This window comes from Cygnus atratus, chromosome 7 (genome assembly GCF_013377495.2).
Source record: "Cygnus atratus isolate AKBS03 ecotype Queensland, Australia chromosome 7, CAtr_DNAZoo_HiC_assembly, whole genome shotgun sequence".
Classification (NCBI taxonomy): domain Eukaryota; kingdom Metazoa; phylum Chordata; class Aves; order Anseriformes; family Anatidae; genus Cygnus; species Cygnus atratus.
In genome coordinates, this window is record NC_066368.1 from 19,854,213 (window position 1) to 19,873,671 (window position 19,459).

At 41.9% G+C, this 19,459-nt stretch overlaps 1 protein-coding gene across 6 annotated transcripts in view; it reads left to right on the top strand.

Moving 5' to 3' along the window:
- MARCHF8 (membrane associated ring-CH-type finger 8) overlaps positions 1–19,459 on the top strand; it is a 92,315-nt gene that overhangs the window by 21,759 nt on the left and 51,097 nt on the right. For all 6 annotated transcript variants that reach the window (XM_035562407.2, XM_035566404.2, XM_035567186.2 and 3 more), the window contains one exon: positions 392–570. In XM_035562407.2, the coding sequence (XP_035418300.1) occupies positions 475–570 (96 nt within the window). In that variant the 5' untranslated portion in view covers positions 392–474. The remainder of the gene's footprint in view (positions 1–391; positions 571–19,459) is intronic.

Below are 19,459 nucleotides of genomic sequence, written 5' to 3' on the forward strand. Positions count from 1 at the left end.
CTGGCAGCCCAAGAAACTGCCCACGCCAGCTTTGCTTTCTGTACCTCCAGGTAGCATGCTCCGGCTGCTCAGCAGGGAGAGTTGCTCGTTCTCCTCCTCTCTATCTACGCATGCTCAAGCTTGAGCCTTGCCCTCTGTCCTGCTCTAGGACCGCTTCCAGAACTGTTGATAACTTACTTATTTATTTGCATAAACCGTGCTCTGACCTGTCAGGTACTGGCTCCTGAAAAGTCCTGTGTCTTTTCTCACCCAGCCAGTGCACCAAACTATTTCCTGTTCAGAAACCAGAGGGAAAGAGGTGCACCCTGGTTTAATTGATGGGTTAGCTTTGGTTTAGAAATAATTGCATTTCAAGCTACTTTAACATCATGTTTTTTGGTTGTTGTTTTAGGTGCCATGCCTGACAATGGCACTGAATGAGTGCTGACTTCAAGCCTCCTTCCTGTAAATGATTGGACCAAACAAGGCGGTGTGATGAACATGCCACTGCATCAAATCTCTGTCATTCCAGCTCAGGATGTTACCTCTTCCAGAGTCTCCAGGAGCAAGACCAAAGAAAAAGAAGAACAGGTAATGTCAGATGACTTCCTGTAAAAGTTGTATACATCTGAACATAAAATGCTAGGAGTTAGGAAATCAGACCTGATTCTGATCCAAAGATCCAACTCCTTGCATGGTTACTGTTCTTAGTGAAAACGAATGTTACCTAATTATCTCTTCATTCTAATATTTGCCATTTCAAAGCAGCTGGCTGCAAAAAACTAGAACTCGTTGCTGAATAACTTCAGCAAAACAGAAACTGACTTTTGGTTTTGCATAACAGTTCAGGCACACAGGAATTCTGTATAACAGGTCTAGTAAGGTTGTCATGAAAGCTGTAACAGGTGTATTTTACCTTTCAAAGAGAAAAATAGTATGGGGTATGAGCCCCTACATGCAGCCATGCATTCTGTTTTTCTTTGCAGCATGTAGTAGGCATGTCGTGGTTTGTATTGACTAGACTATTACAAGGAAGGAAATATACACCTCTATGTATATTTGCTGTGCTGTTTCCTGAAGATATGATTTGTATTCTTAACTTGGGAGCATATGTGAGTGAAATCATTTTGAGGTCTTGTGGTGCTAGAGAGAAACTGAATGCAAGAATATCTGAAGTCTACTGGAATTTAATTAATAGGCTACTTAAAAAAATAATGATGGCATATTGTGTCTGATCTTTCTGTGTTAACCTTATTTTACCCCTGGGCTGTGTCTTTGGTCAAGCCCAAAGATCTTGGTGTGCATCATGCTTTAGTTTACACTGAAGATACATTGAATTTTACATTATCTGTCAGTTCCATATAAACTTTTTTATGTTTTTATAGCTCTATTCTAGCATAAAAACAGGCCAAGAGAATATTCATGTTATGGAAGAACTGCAGGGACTGGACTTGTTCTGTGGTGTAGGAACACGTTTCAGCAGTGGTCAGATTCTGAGGAGACCTAGACCAACACTCGTACAGATTTGGCATAGCTGAAGTATAAGGGACTGGAAAGTCACGTTACAGAAAGGGATTAATTAAGACTAACTTCAGATAGAATTTTTTAAAAAGTTGCTTTCTGATGTGTTAAGGTCATCTATTCTGACTACCACCTTCACTTGTCAATTGTCCAAATTTCACCTACCAAAGTCTGTGGTGGGTCAGTAAAAAAATAAATTATTGCATGGTTGTTTTTTGGAGTTGTCATTTTAGTAACAACTTAAAATGGATTCTAGCCCTTCAGATTCTTAGACGAGTAATTAATTACCTGGACACCTGAATCCAGGTAGGCTGGTGCAGTGCTGCTTTTGAAGAAGTTGTCTTCACAGCAGAGGTGCTTTAACTCAGTGAGGCATCTTTTCTCAGGTGTCTGCTGGATCTCTCACTTTCAACTTAGAGCACTAGTGGCAGTCTGTGACTGTGCTGGGAAGCTCTCTGGGTAAGAGGGTTTTTTTTGTTTGTTCGTTTTTGTTCCCTCCCATATGGAAACGCTGCGTGCTGAGAGAGCGTGAAACAGGCCCTCTGCAAATACACAGCAGTTCTGTGAACTGGCTTCCCTCCAGCAGGGTCATGCGAACTGAGAGGCCAATCGGATGAGAACAACTCGTGTTGACTATTTCACCATGCCCCGAGCCCAGAAGTGAGAGTCCCAAGTCTCTTTCTAAACCCGTTCGTTTCTGACACAGCAACCTCAGTGTTAATAAACCTTCCATATGTTTTCTTGGAGGTAACTCATTGAAGGGTTGATTGTTGTTTTCCTCACCAGGCCACCATTGTACTTTCACCTGTGACATCTAAAACAGAACAGAGTATTACAGTCAGGACTGGAAAAAGCTGCTGCTTTAAATATGTGAAATATTGTGGAGACGATAATAGGGATTGAGACTATACAAGCAATAAATGAGACTAACCTGGAAACATTTTGTGTTTCCCAAATCTTGTCCTTCCTGTCTCCATCAGCGTATTCGTTCATCCCCCAAGTGTCCATTCTTCTGCCAGACCCACTGCAGGAGCTGAGGGTGAGCAGCCCGCCGCCCTCGGCACACAACAGGCACTGCAGGCAACATGCTATGTCCCCTCTCCATTCTTCCTCTCTCCTGCAAAACTGCCTTGCTTCTGGTGTTAACCTTTAACATTGGATCTAATGAATGAGCTGGAGGGCAGTCAGGTTGTTAATGTGTTGACTTTGACCAATCCAGTTAAATTTTGATATTGCATCAGTTAGCACATCCAAGGCCACTTGCTAGGCAGAGTCGCTGTCAACTCTTGGATGCTATCAGGACCTGCTGGCCATGACTGTGAGTTTTGCTTATATTTAAGGTAAAGGGGAGATAGGGTGCAAGAAAAAGAAATTGTAGATCATTGCTGACATATTTTTTAAAAAGCACTTCAAAATGCCTGCGTTTGAGGAAGAAACCACTGCAAGATAAAGAGCATGATCCTGTACTGAGCAGTTGTAGATGATTTTTTGTGCCCTGGATAACATCTGCAGTTGGTGCAGAGAGTTGATGCAAGAGAAAAGACACTAGGTAAAACTGAGAAAGAAGGCATTTTCACTTCAGTTTTGTAAGTTTAGTGCAAATGCAGTGTAACATCAATACTCTCCGACTTCAGTTTTGCAACTTTTTATTATGTAACACAACTTACAACTATTTCTCCATGTTGTGGCTGGCCTAGACACAGTTTTCACTTGAATTTCTATGAAAATATATCATGTTTTTTTGGGGACTGAGTAAAACATTTAACAGTTTGTTTTCCAGTACCATAACTTTCTTACCTTACCTTTTCTATGTAATAGAAATACCTCTCGATGTAGGAATAGCAGTGAGCACCTCAAACCATTGTGTACACATTGTGTACACTGTGGTCTTAATAAGTTGTGAGTTGTACAAAGCCACTTGCCAATCTGAGCAAAATCAAACAAACCTCAAATCACAATCAAAACCAATATTACTTTTTCGCAGATAATATGGAGGTTTGCTTTATTATACCAGGTTCTTATACCAAGTGCATTTCCAGGTAATGTGCTCTGTAGTCTGAGCAGACTCTGTACATATCTGCCTTGTCTATTACCAAGCTCTGGCTAAAACCGAAGTGTATAAAGGTATAATGTCAGGTAGCAGATCAAAGTTTTTCTTGCTTTTATTCTTGTTTTGGTTTACTTTTCCTTAGGGAACTTGATATATCAAACCAGACCATTAGCTTGTCTGTACCTGCATTGTAGTGAGCCTGTCAGAAAAAAGGCTGAAGAAGTACAACAGCAGAAAATGAAGCACCAATGTGTCTAGAGAGGAAAATTTGCCGGTATTAGAAAAATCAGTGTTAGACTTAGTGTTAGAGTGTTAGACTTCCAGAAGGAAGATGCTTTATATCCTATTCTTCTATTTTTTGTGAATATGGATGTTTAATTTTCCATATTACATTTGTAACAGAAGTGCAGAGGAAACTTTCTCAAGCTGAATAGTTCAGATCTTTTAGTGTTTCTTCTCTCTCTCTTGCTTCTGGTCAAGATATAGCTTTGATATTTCAGGTTAAGGCTTGACTGGTTTTAGTAATAGTTTTCCTTGCTACGAGGACAAGTTTTCTGGACTAATGATTTGGGACTAACAGTGAAGAAAACCAAGAAATCCTCACCACCGTTATTACACAACAGTTTTTAAACTGGATAATCTGCAGTCGCTGGGCATGTCTCCTATATGTTCAATACCTGTGAAAGTCTGTGGCAAAAATCCTATTGTATTTGAAGATGTGGTAAAATGCAAAGCACCTGCCTACTATTTCTGCGTTAAGACCTCAGAAGTCAGGGATATTTATTAATAGTGGAGCCTCGTAGAATCTTATTCCAATTAGAGTAATTTTCAAGGTTTAGAATAGTTGAAAACTGTGGTTAACAACAATCTTGGATGAAACTTCGTCCATTTTTGTAGTAAAAATGAAGAAGGTCATTAGGGGATTATTATTCTTGCATTTAACTCAGATGAACTGTTTGCTTTAAGAGCTATTAATAACAACCATTAGCTTCTTACTTATCCTTCACTGGGAATAGCTTCATACCTACCTGATTTAAGGGAGAGTTGCTCTATTGTTTGTGAGGTGCAACAGACCCTGCCCATTTGGTGAGTATTGTGCTGGCATCGATTTGCCTAACCCAAAGCCAGCAGCCCTCAGCATTTGGAATGAAAACGAGGCACTGATGCTGGCATGTGATTAAGGTGTTGCTCTTGTATTGTCTTGTGATGGAGCATTGCCTGTTTGAGAGTTTTGTACAACACAAGTTGTTGGTAAAAGTTACTGTGGTGAATGAAGCTCCTTGAGCAATAGCTTTTATATGGCTCTTCTAAAAATGTGTGAGTAACTTCACAACAGTGACCTTGTGTGCTGTGATCTCCACAGATCTCATAAGCAGATTGGGGTGGACTGGGTCAGTGTCCAAGTGGAAGATGTTGGTGCAAATCACTTTGGGTGCACAATGGCCTGGACTTGTGAAGCAATACTGAATTGCTCTCAAAGGTCATGTAGCAAAGATAGAGCACAAAAGCGGATAAATATTCTAGTCAAATTTAAACTTACTAATTCCAGTTGAATGACTGAAACTCCCTTCTGTCCTCTGTTCTTAGAGGAGCTACCTTCTTGTCTTTGAGTGCTGTGAAATAATTATTGGCTGCTATGTGCTCAGCAGAGATTTTCTGACAATCTCAAATATCTCCAGGTGCTTCTCAAAGCTGCTGTCTCGCAGGTACTATGACTACCCAATTTGTCTGGCTGAAATTATAATGAAAGAAGTGCATTGTGCTGTGTCTTGCTAAATTTGTTCTGTCTTCTTAATGATCTCTTGCATCCTATAACAGGAAAAGCACTATAGCCTAATAACTCACATAAGCCATGTCTTACTGGAAAAGAAGGACTTTAAAAAAAAAAAAAAAAAAAGGCAATAGATGCATTTGCAAGAATTTTTAGTTGTAGATCAGTAGTGTAATAAAAGGTGAATGCTTTGTGTTGTTGAGTCTAGTGTGATGCTTTGTGAGCTCTTACATTGTTCTCAAGATACAGAGGCACTCTTTGGACTTTGTGTATGTGGGCTCTGACTGCTTGAACTTAATTCAAATACTTCTCCATTTGTAAGGCAGTGTGTGTTTAGTTTTGCTTCTCCATTGAATCAAACCAGTTATTAATCAGCCAGGCTGTGAATCCTTTGAGAATTTCCCCCCTCATTATTCTTATACCGAGATCTGTGTGTTTATGTATAGCTGTGTACTATATTAACATTGTCTCTGGCATTTTTCTTTTATTAAATTCACTTTGTGTAGAAACCAGTTAACTACAGAAGATTTTTTTGTTCAAGTATCTTTTAACTCTTCTGTGGGAAGCAAAACGTCTCTCTTGCTGTAGACAGGCTTATAAACTTAGCCTCAAAGAGGGAATTGCAAAATCCTTTCCTGGCAATACAAGCCTTGGCTCTTACTTAGCATGTTTTTCAGTGGATCATAAAGCTTTTCTTGGAAAAAGCTAATATCACACTTCCTATCACACTTCCTTTTTAAAAAGTTGCAGTTAAACACATTTTAGCTGGCATAACAGTCAACCTGTGATGGAAGCATACCTGAGGAGCTGCAGTGAAAATACTTTTTTTTTCCTGCAGTCTGTGAGCAGGTAGGAACACTTTCCAGATCTCGTGCTTTGAGAGCACATCAGATGACGGAGGCAGTTGTTCAGGCAGCCGTCTGAATTGTACCCCTGCAGTGATGCTGTTGTGCCAAGAGTGGGATTTCCATGGCTGATTTCTGTGCTAACACAGACTGACTTCTTCTGACATCTTAGTACCTGTTTGCATAGAAGCACGTGCTGAATGTACTCCCACTCAGCAGGTAAACACTCTACTGAGGAGCACTGTAGAAAAATTGTTTGAGAGACTGCTTGACACCAAACACGTCTCTTTTCTCCATGGGAGCACTGGTAAATACTTCAACACCCCACTGCCTGAGATCTCTCTTCAGCCGTTAGGAGAGTCCTTGTGCTCATCACGACAGCTGAGCCATTGCTTGCATCAAACCCGTTTTTGCATTAAACCTGAAGACATTGGGCCGTAGGGTATTTCTTTACTGCTACAAGCATCTTGGTGTCTGGAGGTGGTGCTTCTGCCCTCGCCTGCCTTCCTTCTCCCCATGGGCGCTTGCCACTGTTCCTATCCTTTGCCAGCTTCAGGGCTTCCTTCTCACCCCTGTGTTGCTGGCAGGAGCACTGCTGACCTCCCCCTTCAGCATGGTACCTGGAAAGCTGGCAGGAAGTGCACTGAGTGCAGCCAGGCCTGGATTAAACCACTGTTCTGGAATTTGGGATTTAATTAGTCTCTTCCCACCCTGCTAGGTGGAACTGGGCAAGTCCCTTTGGTGCTGACGCTATCCTTCCTGCCATCTGTGAAGGAGGGCTGGCGCTGCTGACTGAAGCCTAGGAAAGGGCGTCAGGTTTACAGATAAAAGCTGAGGAGCCAGAAGTAATTGTCCTCTGAGATGGCTGTGTTGCAAGAGAGACACTTTGCAGTCGGTTGACTGTGACCTTCTGAAATCCCTGTAAGTGCCCTCTGCTCTCGTTGTGCTGAGTGCAGGATGAGCAGCTTGTCTTTGCAGGCCTGCCCTCAGGAGCCCAATGCAGGAGCACGCGGCTTCCCAGAAAACTTGACAGCAGAGAAGGAAGAGAGGAAGCGGGAAGTGGGAGGGAGCTGCTCTCACTCGAGCAGTCGTAACAAAAAAAAGTGAGATCACACAGTTTGATTCTGTATTGTGTTTGTCTTGGAGTGTGCGTAGCGTGTGTGTGAGGAAAGGAGCAGATGGCTTCTGAGTGGAGCTGAATTATGAAAGTCGAACTGTGGGAAGTGGTTTCTGAAAGGGATTTGGGAGAAGAGGAGAAAACTATTTTAAAAATTCAGTAGACATTACAGAAACTAGAAGCAGTTGATACAGCAGAGTTTTATGTAGTGATACTTCAGAGAAGAAACTCGAAGTTTCAGGTTTCACTGTTTGCTTGTAATTAGATTCATTTATCCACAGCTTCAGTTTTGATTTTTTGTCTGCTTGTTGCAGATGAACTCCTTGCTTTGGTGTCTCAGGACCAGAAACTTATAGTTAATTGTTATCATCTGTAGCTGTTGCATTAACCTGAATCCTTAAACCAGCTCTCTGATATTAACACAATCTCTGTCTAGTTTTCATTAGCAGATCATGTCAACAAGCTGAGCGTCATTTTAGAAAAAGAAAATTTGATAGAAGGGATGTTTAATTGTGCGATAGTCTGGTGCATTTTGTCGGTGGTTTGTAGGTGTGTTGCTGTTTCATGATCCTGGAGTTTTTCTTCTTCCCTGGCAAAAAAGCATGCTTGCGTTTTCGCTTTCCATGAAATGTGTGTCAGCCATGATGCCACACTGAGCTGTATCTGCATATAAATGTCTGTGTCGAGGCAGAGTACTACTGAAAACATTGCAGTTCCACAAAGGCATGGGTCAAGGCCCTAAACATACTTTACAGTGATTTTTTATTATCCAGGGGCTATACTGTTTATTGAAAGCGATGCTGTCAAGCAAGCTTCCTGCAAAATGATTTTTAAAGCTCTTTGTTTATTATAGGTAATTTCTGTAAATGAGAGAACCAGAAATGCAGGGACTTCTTTTTTTCCCCGTAACATGTTTTGCCTCATGCATTGATAGGTAATGAGTGTCTTTGGTTTTGCTTTTTCAGACAGGTCTGTTTCTTTACTTGGTGAAGTACTTAAAGCAGGTTGGGTTTTGTGTTTTAAGCTTTTTTTGAGAGAGAACAAAGCCTAAAAATTGTGCCAGGGAGGCATAAAGTGGTAGAGTATCCTTAAAGTATTTGTATTTCGGAGTTTTCAAAGCTGCATTTGGCATTCAAGTTGCTGATTTTCCTTTAAACTCCTCACCCCAGTTTTCTGAAAAGTTATATGTGGCCTTAGATTTGCACTTCTGAATTTAAGTAATTCTGCATAGCCTTTATGCTATTTATGAAGAATTCTTGCTGGCAGGGGAGGGAGGGACAAAAAAATCCACTTCATTCTATAGAAATTGCTGCTCTGCTCTTTGCAGAAATCTAACCTGTGAGGACTACAGTCTTCTGAGTCAGTAGTCCTCACACCTGGAAACAAAATCCACCTTTGGGATCCATTCAGCTTCTCATGTCCCAGAAGTGATGGTCTCTCATCTGCCACTAAAACCACGTTTCTCTTTGCTAGTTTACCTTGCTGCTGTTTTAGGAAGTCACCTAAGGAGATTTTTTCATGACAGCCACAAGTCAATGGAATTTTTTTAATTATTATTACTGAGCAATCCCAAATGTATTTTTATGAGGTTAGTGGCTGAAATTCAGAATTTCATTCTCTGTCAGTTGAGAACTGAATTCTGATTTCTTCAGAGACAAGGGAAGAATGGGATCATGTACTTGTGGAGGTTTAAATTAATTTACAATCCAGTTCTCTCTTTTTGGAAATGAGCACTACTTTGATGTTAATGCAAATGAGTGGAAGTAGCCCTTTTATATTTTTTTCATCTTCTTGAATGTAGGATGTATCAGTTTCCTCATGGACCTGACGACAGGTGGCTTTGTGGATCAGGGAGGGGATTGTCCTCATGCCTGCAGAATTTGGCATAGCCTTTGTGCTACGTGCATGCTGTGTGCTCCTGGCACGTTCTTCAAGGGTGCAGCATGTGCGTGGTGTTCCTGGAGGCAATAGTTGGAGACTGTGTGACTAAACACACTGCACACACGTTATGCACCTGTCAGTGTAACCACAAGTGTGTGCATTTAGCTTAGATATTCACGTCCTTAGATTCTGAGAGCATCTGGAAGCAGGTTTGGGTATAGCGTTAACGTTAGAACATTTTCAGTATTAAGTTTCTATCTTATGTTTCAGGTTTTTCAGGGAGCTTGTAGCAAAGAAATGTGACATACATCTTAATTTTTGTATAACTTACTTGAGTATATATCAAAGGTGGGTTTGGAGATGCAGATTTCCAGTGTGCCCAGCTACCCAGAAGGAAAATGTGCATCACTTGGCATGTTAGCTAATTACAGTTATCTTAACCATATTTCTCTGGGTTTGTTTGTAGCAGTGCTGTGTTTATCCTTCATTGCAACCTTCTTGGATAAGCTTCTGTACAGCCAGGAAGCCAGGCAACACATAATTAAATACCTCCCCCTCACACACGCACTTAATTTATCCCCAGGATTTTCTGCTGCTCTGGGATGTACCAGATTTCTGGCCTGCCTGAGGATGCAAACAGAGGTGGGTGACAGCCAGTAGACAGGAAGCTTGCAGAACGGGTGATATTGGGAAAAAATCCTTGAGATGCTATTCTTAGCTCAGGTGCACTTTTTATTGTATAGTTTTGGAGTCACAGTATTGAACTGAGCAGATGCTGAGGGCTGAGTTCTGAGTGCCGCACAGCCTCAAGGCTAGCTCAGGAGAGAGGTGATCTCAAGTGTCAAGGCCAGTCCAGGAGGCATTTCAGCAACAGAAGTAGCAGGCTTGATCATAAGGGGAAGTGAGAATGCAGGATGAACATCAGAAACACCTCCGCATACCTGAGATCACGGCTTCTGGGGATGCTGATCCCCGTGAGCATGGTTAAAGCTGACCTGATTCATGAGGCGGGTGAGGAAACGAGTCTGGGAAGGAGAGGTCGTGTGCGGTAGAACGATGTACACTCACTGGCAGGCAGGTGTGGATGTTTTTTCCTTGACCTTCTGTTAGTCATGGAAATCTTTTTGCAACGAAGTAATTGACCTTTCTGCTGGTGGAGCTTTATATGAGCTATTATATTAATAGATAAGTTTCTGTAGAGCTGGCAAATGTGGACATTAAGAGCTTGCCCCACATTATACCACAAATCTGTGTAGAAGCTGGTTATTTTTTTTGAACAGCAGTTTTCTGAGCCAATGTATTAGTCTTTCATAGAATCACAGAATGGTTTGGGCTGGAAGGGACCTTAAAGACCATCTGGTTCCAACCCCCTGCCATGGGCAGGGACACCTCCCACCAGGCCAGGCTGCTCCAAGCCCCATCCAGCCTGGCCTTGAGCACTAGGCCTCAGTTTCTTCTGTACTTAGTTACTAGGAAAATAAGAAGTGACTTAAATGAATGACGTGCCATGCTGTCCCTTTTTATTTTCATGCTATTTCAGGATAGCTTTTCAGCCAGTACCAGGACTCCTTTCAGAGGTGGCCACCAAGTTTGACTTTCGCTTCCCTGTGGGGGATGTTGACCTCTCTTAAAGAGAGACAAAGATGCTTGCCAGAAACCAGAGGCAGATACATATCTTAAGTGTATCTTCTAGCATTTGAGGAGAGGTTGTATAGAATAAAAAGTTGTAATTCCCACAGTTCAGTGCTGTCTTTCCAGGGCAGATGTAAGCAGGCATGTCTGTATGTCCTCCGAGGCCCCACGGGAATGTTGATATCAGATTTGACTATACAGCCCATGGAAATTATCAGTCTGCAATGTTTTGTTTAGCTTTTCTTTCTTCTTCCTAAATTATAGTTTAAATCCCACAACCTCGTTGTTCAGAATTAGGGATTGGCACTGAATTCTTAAAGGAAATGCAAGATCATCCTTTTCCTAGGAACTGGAGACAGGAGCCCCCCAAAAAGTCAATTGATTATTATTATTATTTTTCCCGTTAAAGTGCTCGAGGGAGCAGCCTTTTAACATAGATTGATAGCTTTTCCATAATGGAAAGTTTCAGAGCAGGAAACTTATTAGTCAGTTCTGACTGGATGCACAAAACCCACACCAGTTGTAAAGTTTTTTACTGGCAATTGTCTACCTGCCTATTTCTGATAACTATTCCCAACCAGTAGATGCCAGAGCAATAGGTTTCTGGATTGATCAGTTTGAAAAATCACTACATTTTTCCTCAGCAAGTAGCTACATTGATGGTTTTTGGTTTCAGTTTTTATGCACAACAGTGGAAACATTTGACTGACTCCAGAGAATAGGAAATACGGGGGCTCCCCCCTCCCTCCCAGTTTCCAGTCCTCTTTAGCTGTGTTTACTGTAATACGGATGGCAGAAAGCACATTATTTGGGTAAAGATTGCAAGGCAGGCTTGTAGTCAACCAAGTGAAATGTTCACTAATTTTTGCATCTTAATTTCTATGAGCTGATGAATATAACAGCAGTTAAATAGATAACACATGAAATAACACATGAAATCCTGAGACATCATAACACATGAAATCCTGTGCAACTTCCCTTTTGGCTGCAGACGAGCGTCAGGTACTGTAGAGCCACTGGAGTTACTGAAACATCCACAGGCAGAAATGTTGAAGTGACCCCCTAAATAGGATGCTCTGTTTTCAGATACCCAGGTTAGGATACTTGGGAAAAGAGAAGCACAGCTACCGAGTACCTGTAAGCTTTAAACCAAAGCTGTTTTAAGTTAAGCACTTAAAAGGGGAGCATTAGGGTACATCACAGAAACATTTGCAAATTAGGGCCACTGGGTACTTGCAGTGTTATGTTGTGCTTAAACTAATACAAGGTACCCTCTCCCATTACAGTTGGGAACAGAACAGAACCGGTTCTCTTCTGTGATTAATATGAAAACCTTGTTTATTGGGCTTACGTTGTGTCAAGTCACCAAGTAAAAAATCTTTATTATCACACAATAATAATAGATGCTGACTTACACAGAAGGGAGAGGCGTGCTGGAGTACAGATTTTTATTTTAAAATCTATTTTAGGTGAATTTTTTATGGTGTAAAGTAGAATATAAAAATATATTTATGTCCTTGTAGGCATTGGTAATAAAGGACTGATTGTCCTCTAAACTGAAGTCTGCAGCACAAAAGCAGCACCTTCCACCACCAAACCCTTTCCCATAGTCAGGTTGAGAATGCCTTGTTTTATTTTAATGACTTCTTTGAAGTTTTTGATGTTGAAGGCCAGCAGGGGTGGTCACATCTGACTTGCAATGACCTCTGTTACAGCACTAACCAGATGCAATGTACATTAAGCCCTTAACTCTTGGTGAGAAGATGCACTTTAGCCAAGCCTCCAGCCTTGAGTTGAAGACAAGTGGTAGATCTAGTTTAGTTGGTAGTTTCCATGCCAACCACCATCACAGTTTACAGAAACCATACCTGACTTGTATTTTCTATGTTTTTAATTCTGGTTTTATCTGTCTCTAGCTCTAGCTAGTTGTTGGTGCCTCTTTCTCCATTAATTGAAACAGGCTTTAAATTGTGCTCTTGGACCTATTGGTTGTTGCAAACAAGTTAGGTCATCCTCTTTTTAGAGAAACTTACACATAAAGTTCTTAAATCTCTCATAGTTGGGTGTTTCCTACAGCCTTGAAAATGCTTGGGGGCAGGAAAAGAAATCCTTTTCTTGTCCCCTCTCCTATTTGAAAGGAAAGATTGGGATGCTGGAGTTGTATATGCAAGAGTCTCAACTACAAGGCAAGCCACACTTCTTTGCTGTTAGTGCTTTGTTGCTGCTGCTGTCCTCCCTTTGTTCTTGAGCACCTTTCTTTGGCAGTGCTGTATTTCAGAGGGAAAACTGATCCCTCCTTGCTCTAACGCAGTGGCGAATCGCATTGTCCTTAAACTCAATTCCGGTTCTCATCTCCAGTTCTTACTTCACTGCAACTTCCTAAATCCTTCACTGTACAGGAGCTTTATGGGTTGAAGCCTGTGTAGTTGCAGTTGCAGTTTGGTGTCACTGACTTGCTGAAAGTAAAACACAGTTTTGAGTTCTTTTCTTCCCTCCCCAAATCAATTTCAGTTGGTCAGTGTCTCTGAAGTGGCAGGCAGACTCATCCTCATCATTTTTACCATCCTGCAAAGGTTTGTGTCACCTGTAAATGTAGTTGGCAGTGACTTTTCTACATTTTTTATTAATTTCCACATGATTATTGAAAATATTGACTGATGTCTGGCTTGGCACTGATCTTGTGGAGCCAGTAGGAATATCTTTATTATTGTATATTACCAAGGCCAACTTCAGATTTGCCAGCAGCCATCTCTTAACCATTTAGCATATTTCCCGTCACGTTCCTTCTCTGACAACAGATAAGCCTGTGAATAGCGAGTGTCCCTTTCTGTCACTCAGATGCAGAATGACATCTTATGCTAAGTCAGAGCTTTGCTGTCTTGTGCCCTTTACAAAGGGTCATCGGGCACCACAGAAGGCTTCTAGGAAATCAAGTCAAAGTCTCTCACAAAATCCTGATCTGGACTGAACAGTTTTAATGAATACAAATCCAGGCAGACTTACAGGTAAGTTAATGGTTTCATAAACACCTTGGACAGAATTGCTCCTCTTCTTAAGGAGATATTTTTTCTGTTGAACACAGCAAATCAAATCCTCATTGTTTCTATTAATCTACCATGGAAAATACTTCTAATAACATATGGCTTCCTTACAGCTTTTGTCAAATGGAATCTTGTTAGTTCATGCTGGTAATTGGAAAAGGCACTGTTCTGTTCCTATCTCCTAATATTTGCATGTTTCTAGGGATAGCAACTCGTTAATGCAAAGACTGCAAAAAAATGATGCTTTGCTGTACACTGGGCAGCATCTGATCTTAGACTGCTGTAACTTGTGGAGTGTGATGGAGAGGGAGCACTCTATCGTTACAGGCATAGTAAAGGTGGGAGTTTCGGTGGACTAAAGTATGCTACCAGGGAAATATTAATAGGAGATGATAGGTTAGCAAAAAAAAACAGATGGGGAGAGCACGTTTCCATCAAGACAGCCCTCCCTCCCTTAAAGTGTCCACGGAGTTTCCATGGGAAATTGCTACATGTCCTGTGTGGTTGGGCTGTGTTGTCCCACTCCAGGTTTTGGTTCCCACTCTTTCATGTCCATGCCCTGCTGTTTTGTTCTTTTTTTTTAACCCTTTATCTATAAACCTGTTTCCTTCTGAATGCAGATACAGCAAAGATCATGAATCAGTGCTGTTGCTCCTGGGCTTATGAACATTTTCACAGCCCCCTCTGTGTCAGGATTGGTATCGGCTGTTTATTGGCAGAAGGCATTCCTTGTTGTAGTCCTCAGTTCTGCCCCTGAACTGCCAGCAGTCCTCCTGCTGTCCCCACCCTCCTGCCAGAGCTGTATTTAGGTCTCTGGCATTATTCGGGCTTTCAGGATGCCAGGGAAGCTTTCCTCATATGTGTCTCCAAGTTACTGCATGACTATAACTCTTGCTTGTGTTTGCGTGGTGTAACCCTGAGTTCACTGAGACCCTGAGGCTACCATGACATTAAATACTTAAATAAATAAAATAAAAATGTAGTGAAGCCACTGGAAGCTTGTCCTGCTGTGAGGTGAGTAGAACTGGTGAGAGTGAAATGCTCAGGCAAGTTGTCTGGCATTGCAAGATGAGGACCAAACCGTGGCCCCAGCACCCTCTGGGAGCAGCACAGATGCAGTCAGCTGCTGGGGAAGGGGCTCAAAGCGTGCTGTGCCATCATCAAAGTGCCCGGTGTTTTTCTTGGCTCTGGTCTGATCTGTTTTGGGTCACTGACTAATGTGGAGAGAGCAGAAGTATGTATTGAATGTGCTAGGCGTGCTCTCCAGATCCAAATATTTGCTTTCAAGAGCTCCGATATCTGGGTCTGAGTGTTTTGGCAACTTTGTTGGTTTCAGTGTGACCCTTGCAATATAAGCCCATCTGTAAAAACAGATAGAAGATAGCTATCCATTCGGAAAAGCCCTTAAAGACTTCCCTTTGACCTCTCCCTAACTCTAGTGCTACAGCTGCTACTTTAAAGGAATTGCTTTAAAAGTGCCGTTCCCCAAGCCCTAACCCAGCCAAACCCAGATGTGTTTTCTCTGCCTGCCTCTGAAATGCACTCTTACTGTTCATCTTCTTCCAGCAAAGGTCTTGCCGTGCCTTTCTACTCGTGTCCACCACCGATGAGTCGGCTGCAGGCTCTGGTGCCCCTGCAAAGCCCACCAGGATGCTGTGGGGTAACCAACTGGAACACAAAAAGTCGATCGCTGAAGGGCCTGAAGACTTGCTTCAGTCTTGCTGCCTGCAGTAAACCTGGCTGAGGCATGCACACAAGTCTCCATGGATTACAGGGTGAAGGAAAGCAGATGAGATCAACTGATTTCAGGGCCCTGCTGTTTTTCAGTTCAGTTATTAAGACAAATAACTTGAAGTCTGAAGTTCTGGTTTATAACCAGAACTTTAAGAGGTGTTCAGTGCAGAGCCCTGACCCCAAGTCTGTTGCATCTTCTCCGTTAAAATCTTGTGCAACATTTAGGTGGGTTTCAGCTGTTGCTAGGTTTGAATCTGATCTCATTTATTTATTTATTTTTGGAAGAAGTTCTGAGGAAGCTCTTACAGTTCCTCTTTATAATAAAGTTCTGTTTTTTACTTTTTCCTTAGATTTCTCAAATGTTTGTGAAAGTGTCTTAACTAGTTCCTGCATGTGTAGTTACGTTGGGCAGAACTTGTGTGCAATCCGTTATTCTGAACTCAGCACAGTTTTCTGAGGCCAAAAAGCAGAACAAGGAGCCAAAACTGTAGATGTGAGGGGAAATAAAACCATTCAGGAAGCTCAATATGCCCTTTAGTTGTTTGGCCTTTTCATTTCATGTTCAATCACCAGCTTTTCTCTAGTGTGAAGTGCTTTTTGTGTGTGTATTTTTTTTTCCTTCAATCTTCTAACACTTTTTGGGGAAAAAAAATCTGCAGACTGTATTGTTGCATCCCACTCTTGTTTGGTAGGTGCATTAGTGACACCCACAGCCCTTGGAAAGCAGCATTAAATTGCTCTGCAGAAGTGTAATTTTGCTGTGGCAGTGACAAGCACTTGAACTGGGCACAGGCAGCAGCCAAAAGTTAGCTCCTACCCGCAGGTGCTGCTATCTTTCTGCCTGCTGCATGGAAGTGTGGGGTTTTATGTGGTGTGTGTTAATGCTCGGTAGAGAGTTTGAACACTGGTGCTAATTTCATTAAAAATAGATACAAACCCCTCACTTTTTAACACTGTGAAACACACACAGGCTGGGAGAAACATCTGCTGGATCAAAGTGTGTTAGCTCCTTCAGTGGCTGCTGCAGCTCCCTCCTGCCGTGTTTGTTTGGAAATGGTCTCAGGTAGCATGGCCCCTGCCCCGGCCTGCAGCGCCGCACGAAGCAGGGAAGCAGGCGGCCTTGCACAAGCATGGTCATGCAAATTCACAGATAAGAAACTGTGATATTTGCTGTCTCCTTTTCTCCTCTTTCCTTCCTTACCCTTGTGCCATCCAAATCGTTTCTTCCTTCCCTCTACCCTCCTTTGGGTTTGGATGTAGGTAACATTACATCCGTCAGCTGTAAGCCCCTCTCCCACTGCACTGGGGTAGTCTGGGGTCAGATCATGTGTGGCAGCAGCCAAAAAGCTGAAGAGATGCTTGTGGGCAACCCCTGCACTGCCCTGCAAGGCTGTGCAGACTCTCAGGTAAAAATATACTCAGATAAAGATGCAAGGTATGTTGCCCCTGGATCATGACTGTCCTCTCCTAGCCTGTGGCCGGGAAGGACCAGAAATGTTTGTCTTACTGAGGACGTATCTGCTGCAGAGAAATGACTGGACTTGCTGTCGTTATTTTACTGATCAGATGATAACTTTTTGTACTGCAGGCTTCAGTTCACAGTACTTTTAATTTTTTTCTTATTTCCTCACTACCACTGAAACATCAAAGAAGTTCTGATTGGCAGCTTGGAAATTTGCGTAAGGTCTGAAAAGGAGATTTATAGGAAACGAGCAGATGGTCTACGACAGAATTTCCCCAGGAGGTTGCAGTTATTTAAAAATGGGAGAAACTAAATAGACTGTACAAAATTTGACTGTAAAATTAACTGTCCAGCCAGTAGCTAAGTACTTAACCGAAATGATTCAACTTGGCCCCTAGCATAAGCATATAATGAAGTGATGTGTCTCTGAGCTGACACTGCACACGTTATTTCAAGTTTCACCTACTAAGTGCGCATGAATGAGGGATGATTGTGCTCTGCACAGCTCTTGTTGGGGTGAGGCCTCTCCTGCATCTCTTCTTCTCACGGTGGCAACATCACTGTTCAGGCATGCAGGAGAATGCTACAAAATGCTCCTCAGTTTAAATGAAATGTAAAACTGCTCAACTGAACCCATTTACTTTCTAAACTGCCCTTTCTCATAAACATAAGAATGAATATACTGGTTAAGTTCCAATTTGAAGCCTAGTAATACCTGATTAAAAAATAAATTGCTTTATTTTGGGGGCATGACTCAAGAATATGTGAACTCTAACCAGTCGGAAATCGCAAGTCACTTCAAAAATCCATGAGCTCCTGTCACTTTGAAGTTGCTTGCCATGTGGCCTTAGACTTTCAGTGTTCATGTTTCCAGTTTTTTTTATTCTCCCCCCAGTGCTGTGGTACATGGGTGACATATAGAAATTAGGGGTTTTGTGTATGGGTGTGTGTTCTTAAATGGAAGATGAGATTTTTAGTTAAATGAAATGATGGGTTCAGGAAAAAAAAAAAGTGTTCATTATTCTTTAGAAGGTTAGGAAAATTATATTTTTTTAATTTAAATCTCTGTGATGAAGTACCCTTTTGAGCAGGAAGATAGGGTAGAATTCTCTCATGCTACATTTTAAATTGAAATACCCAACTGAGAGAACTGTCTGGAATAATAAACAGCATTTAATTACTCTTACGTTCATCTGTCTGCGTTCTGGTTTATCTCTCCCAGAACTGTACTCCTAGCAGCCAGTGCCGTGGGAGCAGCCCTGTGGGACACGTGCAGACAGCTCTGGGATAGTCCTTTGGCATAACGCTGGTGCATTGGGTGATTAAACTGCATTTCTCTTCCAGCTTGCCATGTTTGCACAATTCTTCGTAATGGTAGTAAGATACCAATTAAGTTTAGAAACTGACCTTCATAACCTTTGACCTTATCCCCTGGAGTACTTAGAGGAAGAGGGCAAATATCCAATGGATTATGCGGAAAAAAAATGGCAAATTCTTAACTAAGCCTGGATGATGTATACTTCCCTCTATACAAAGCCTGACAACTGTATGTTTATGACAGATTTTTTTCCCTCCCCTCCAGTAATCCCATTAGCCCCAGTAAGTCAAAGCCTCTGAAAAACAATCTCAGAACTCAATGGAAAACAATCTCAGAGCTCAACTCTAGTTTCCATGTCGTAAGCACAGATATTAAAGAAAACATCTAGAGAGTGAAATGATGACAGTGCAGATGTCCAGGCTTAGCCAAGGCAGAAATTTTGTTTGCAAAGTTCTTGTTAGCACTGGTGCTGCGAGGACCAAATCCAGGTATTGCTCTGCATGCACGCAGGAGTCTGCAAGGCTGGCCCTGAGTGGGAGGAGGTTTCTGTTGTTTAACTGAAATGTGGTATGAAAATAGATGGGTTTTGAACCCTGCCATTGATAGAGCAGTCTTGCAGTTTATGTTTACTGCTTGCTGAAGTATATGAAATCAAGTCAGATATATAGAAACAAACATAACATACCCTGTTTCAAAACTAGGAAGCGTATTGCACTCAGAATGATTAATTTCAGTTGTTTGTTTCGCTGTTTGTTTGTCTTGATTAATTTCACTGTTTGTTTGTAGCGCGGGCTCTGAGAATGCCATATGATTGTGTTTTCCCTAGCAAGGTGTATTCTTGTTGGCTTCCTTTGCAGGAACAGAAGATCTCTCTATAAAGTACTTTTCCTGTACCTGTCATATTCAGCACAATTGTTTACCTGGTAGGACATAATGTACAGGTCTGGACTCATGCACAGGCACTGCCTTCTGGCTTGGGCAGCCCTGCTAATTCTCTGGAAACGTCTTGGTTCCCTTTTTTAAAATAGTGACGGAGGACCTGGAGGAGACGGTTATGGCCCCAGTTTTTAAGTGTTTAAAACCTTAGCCTCCTTGAGGTTTATGTGTA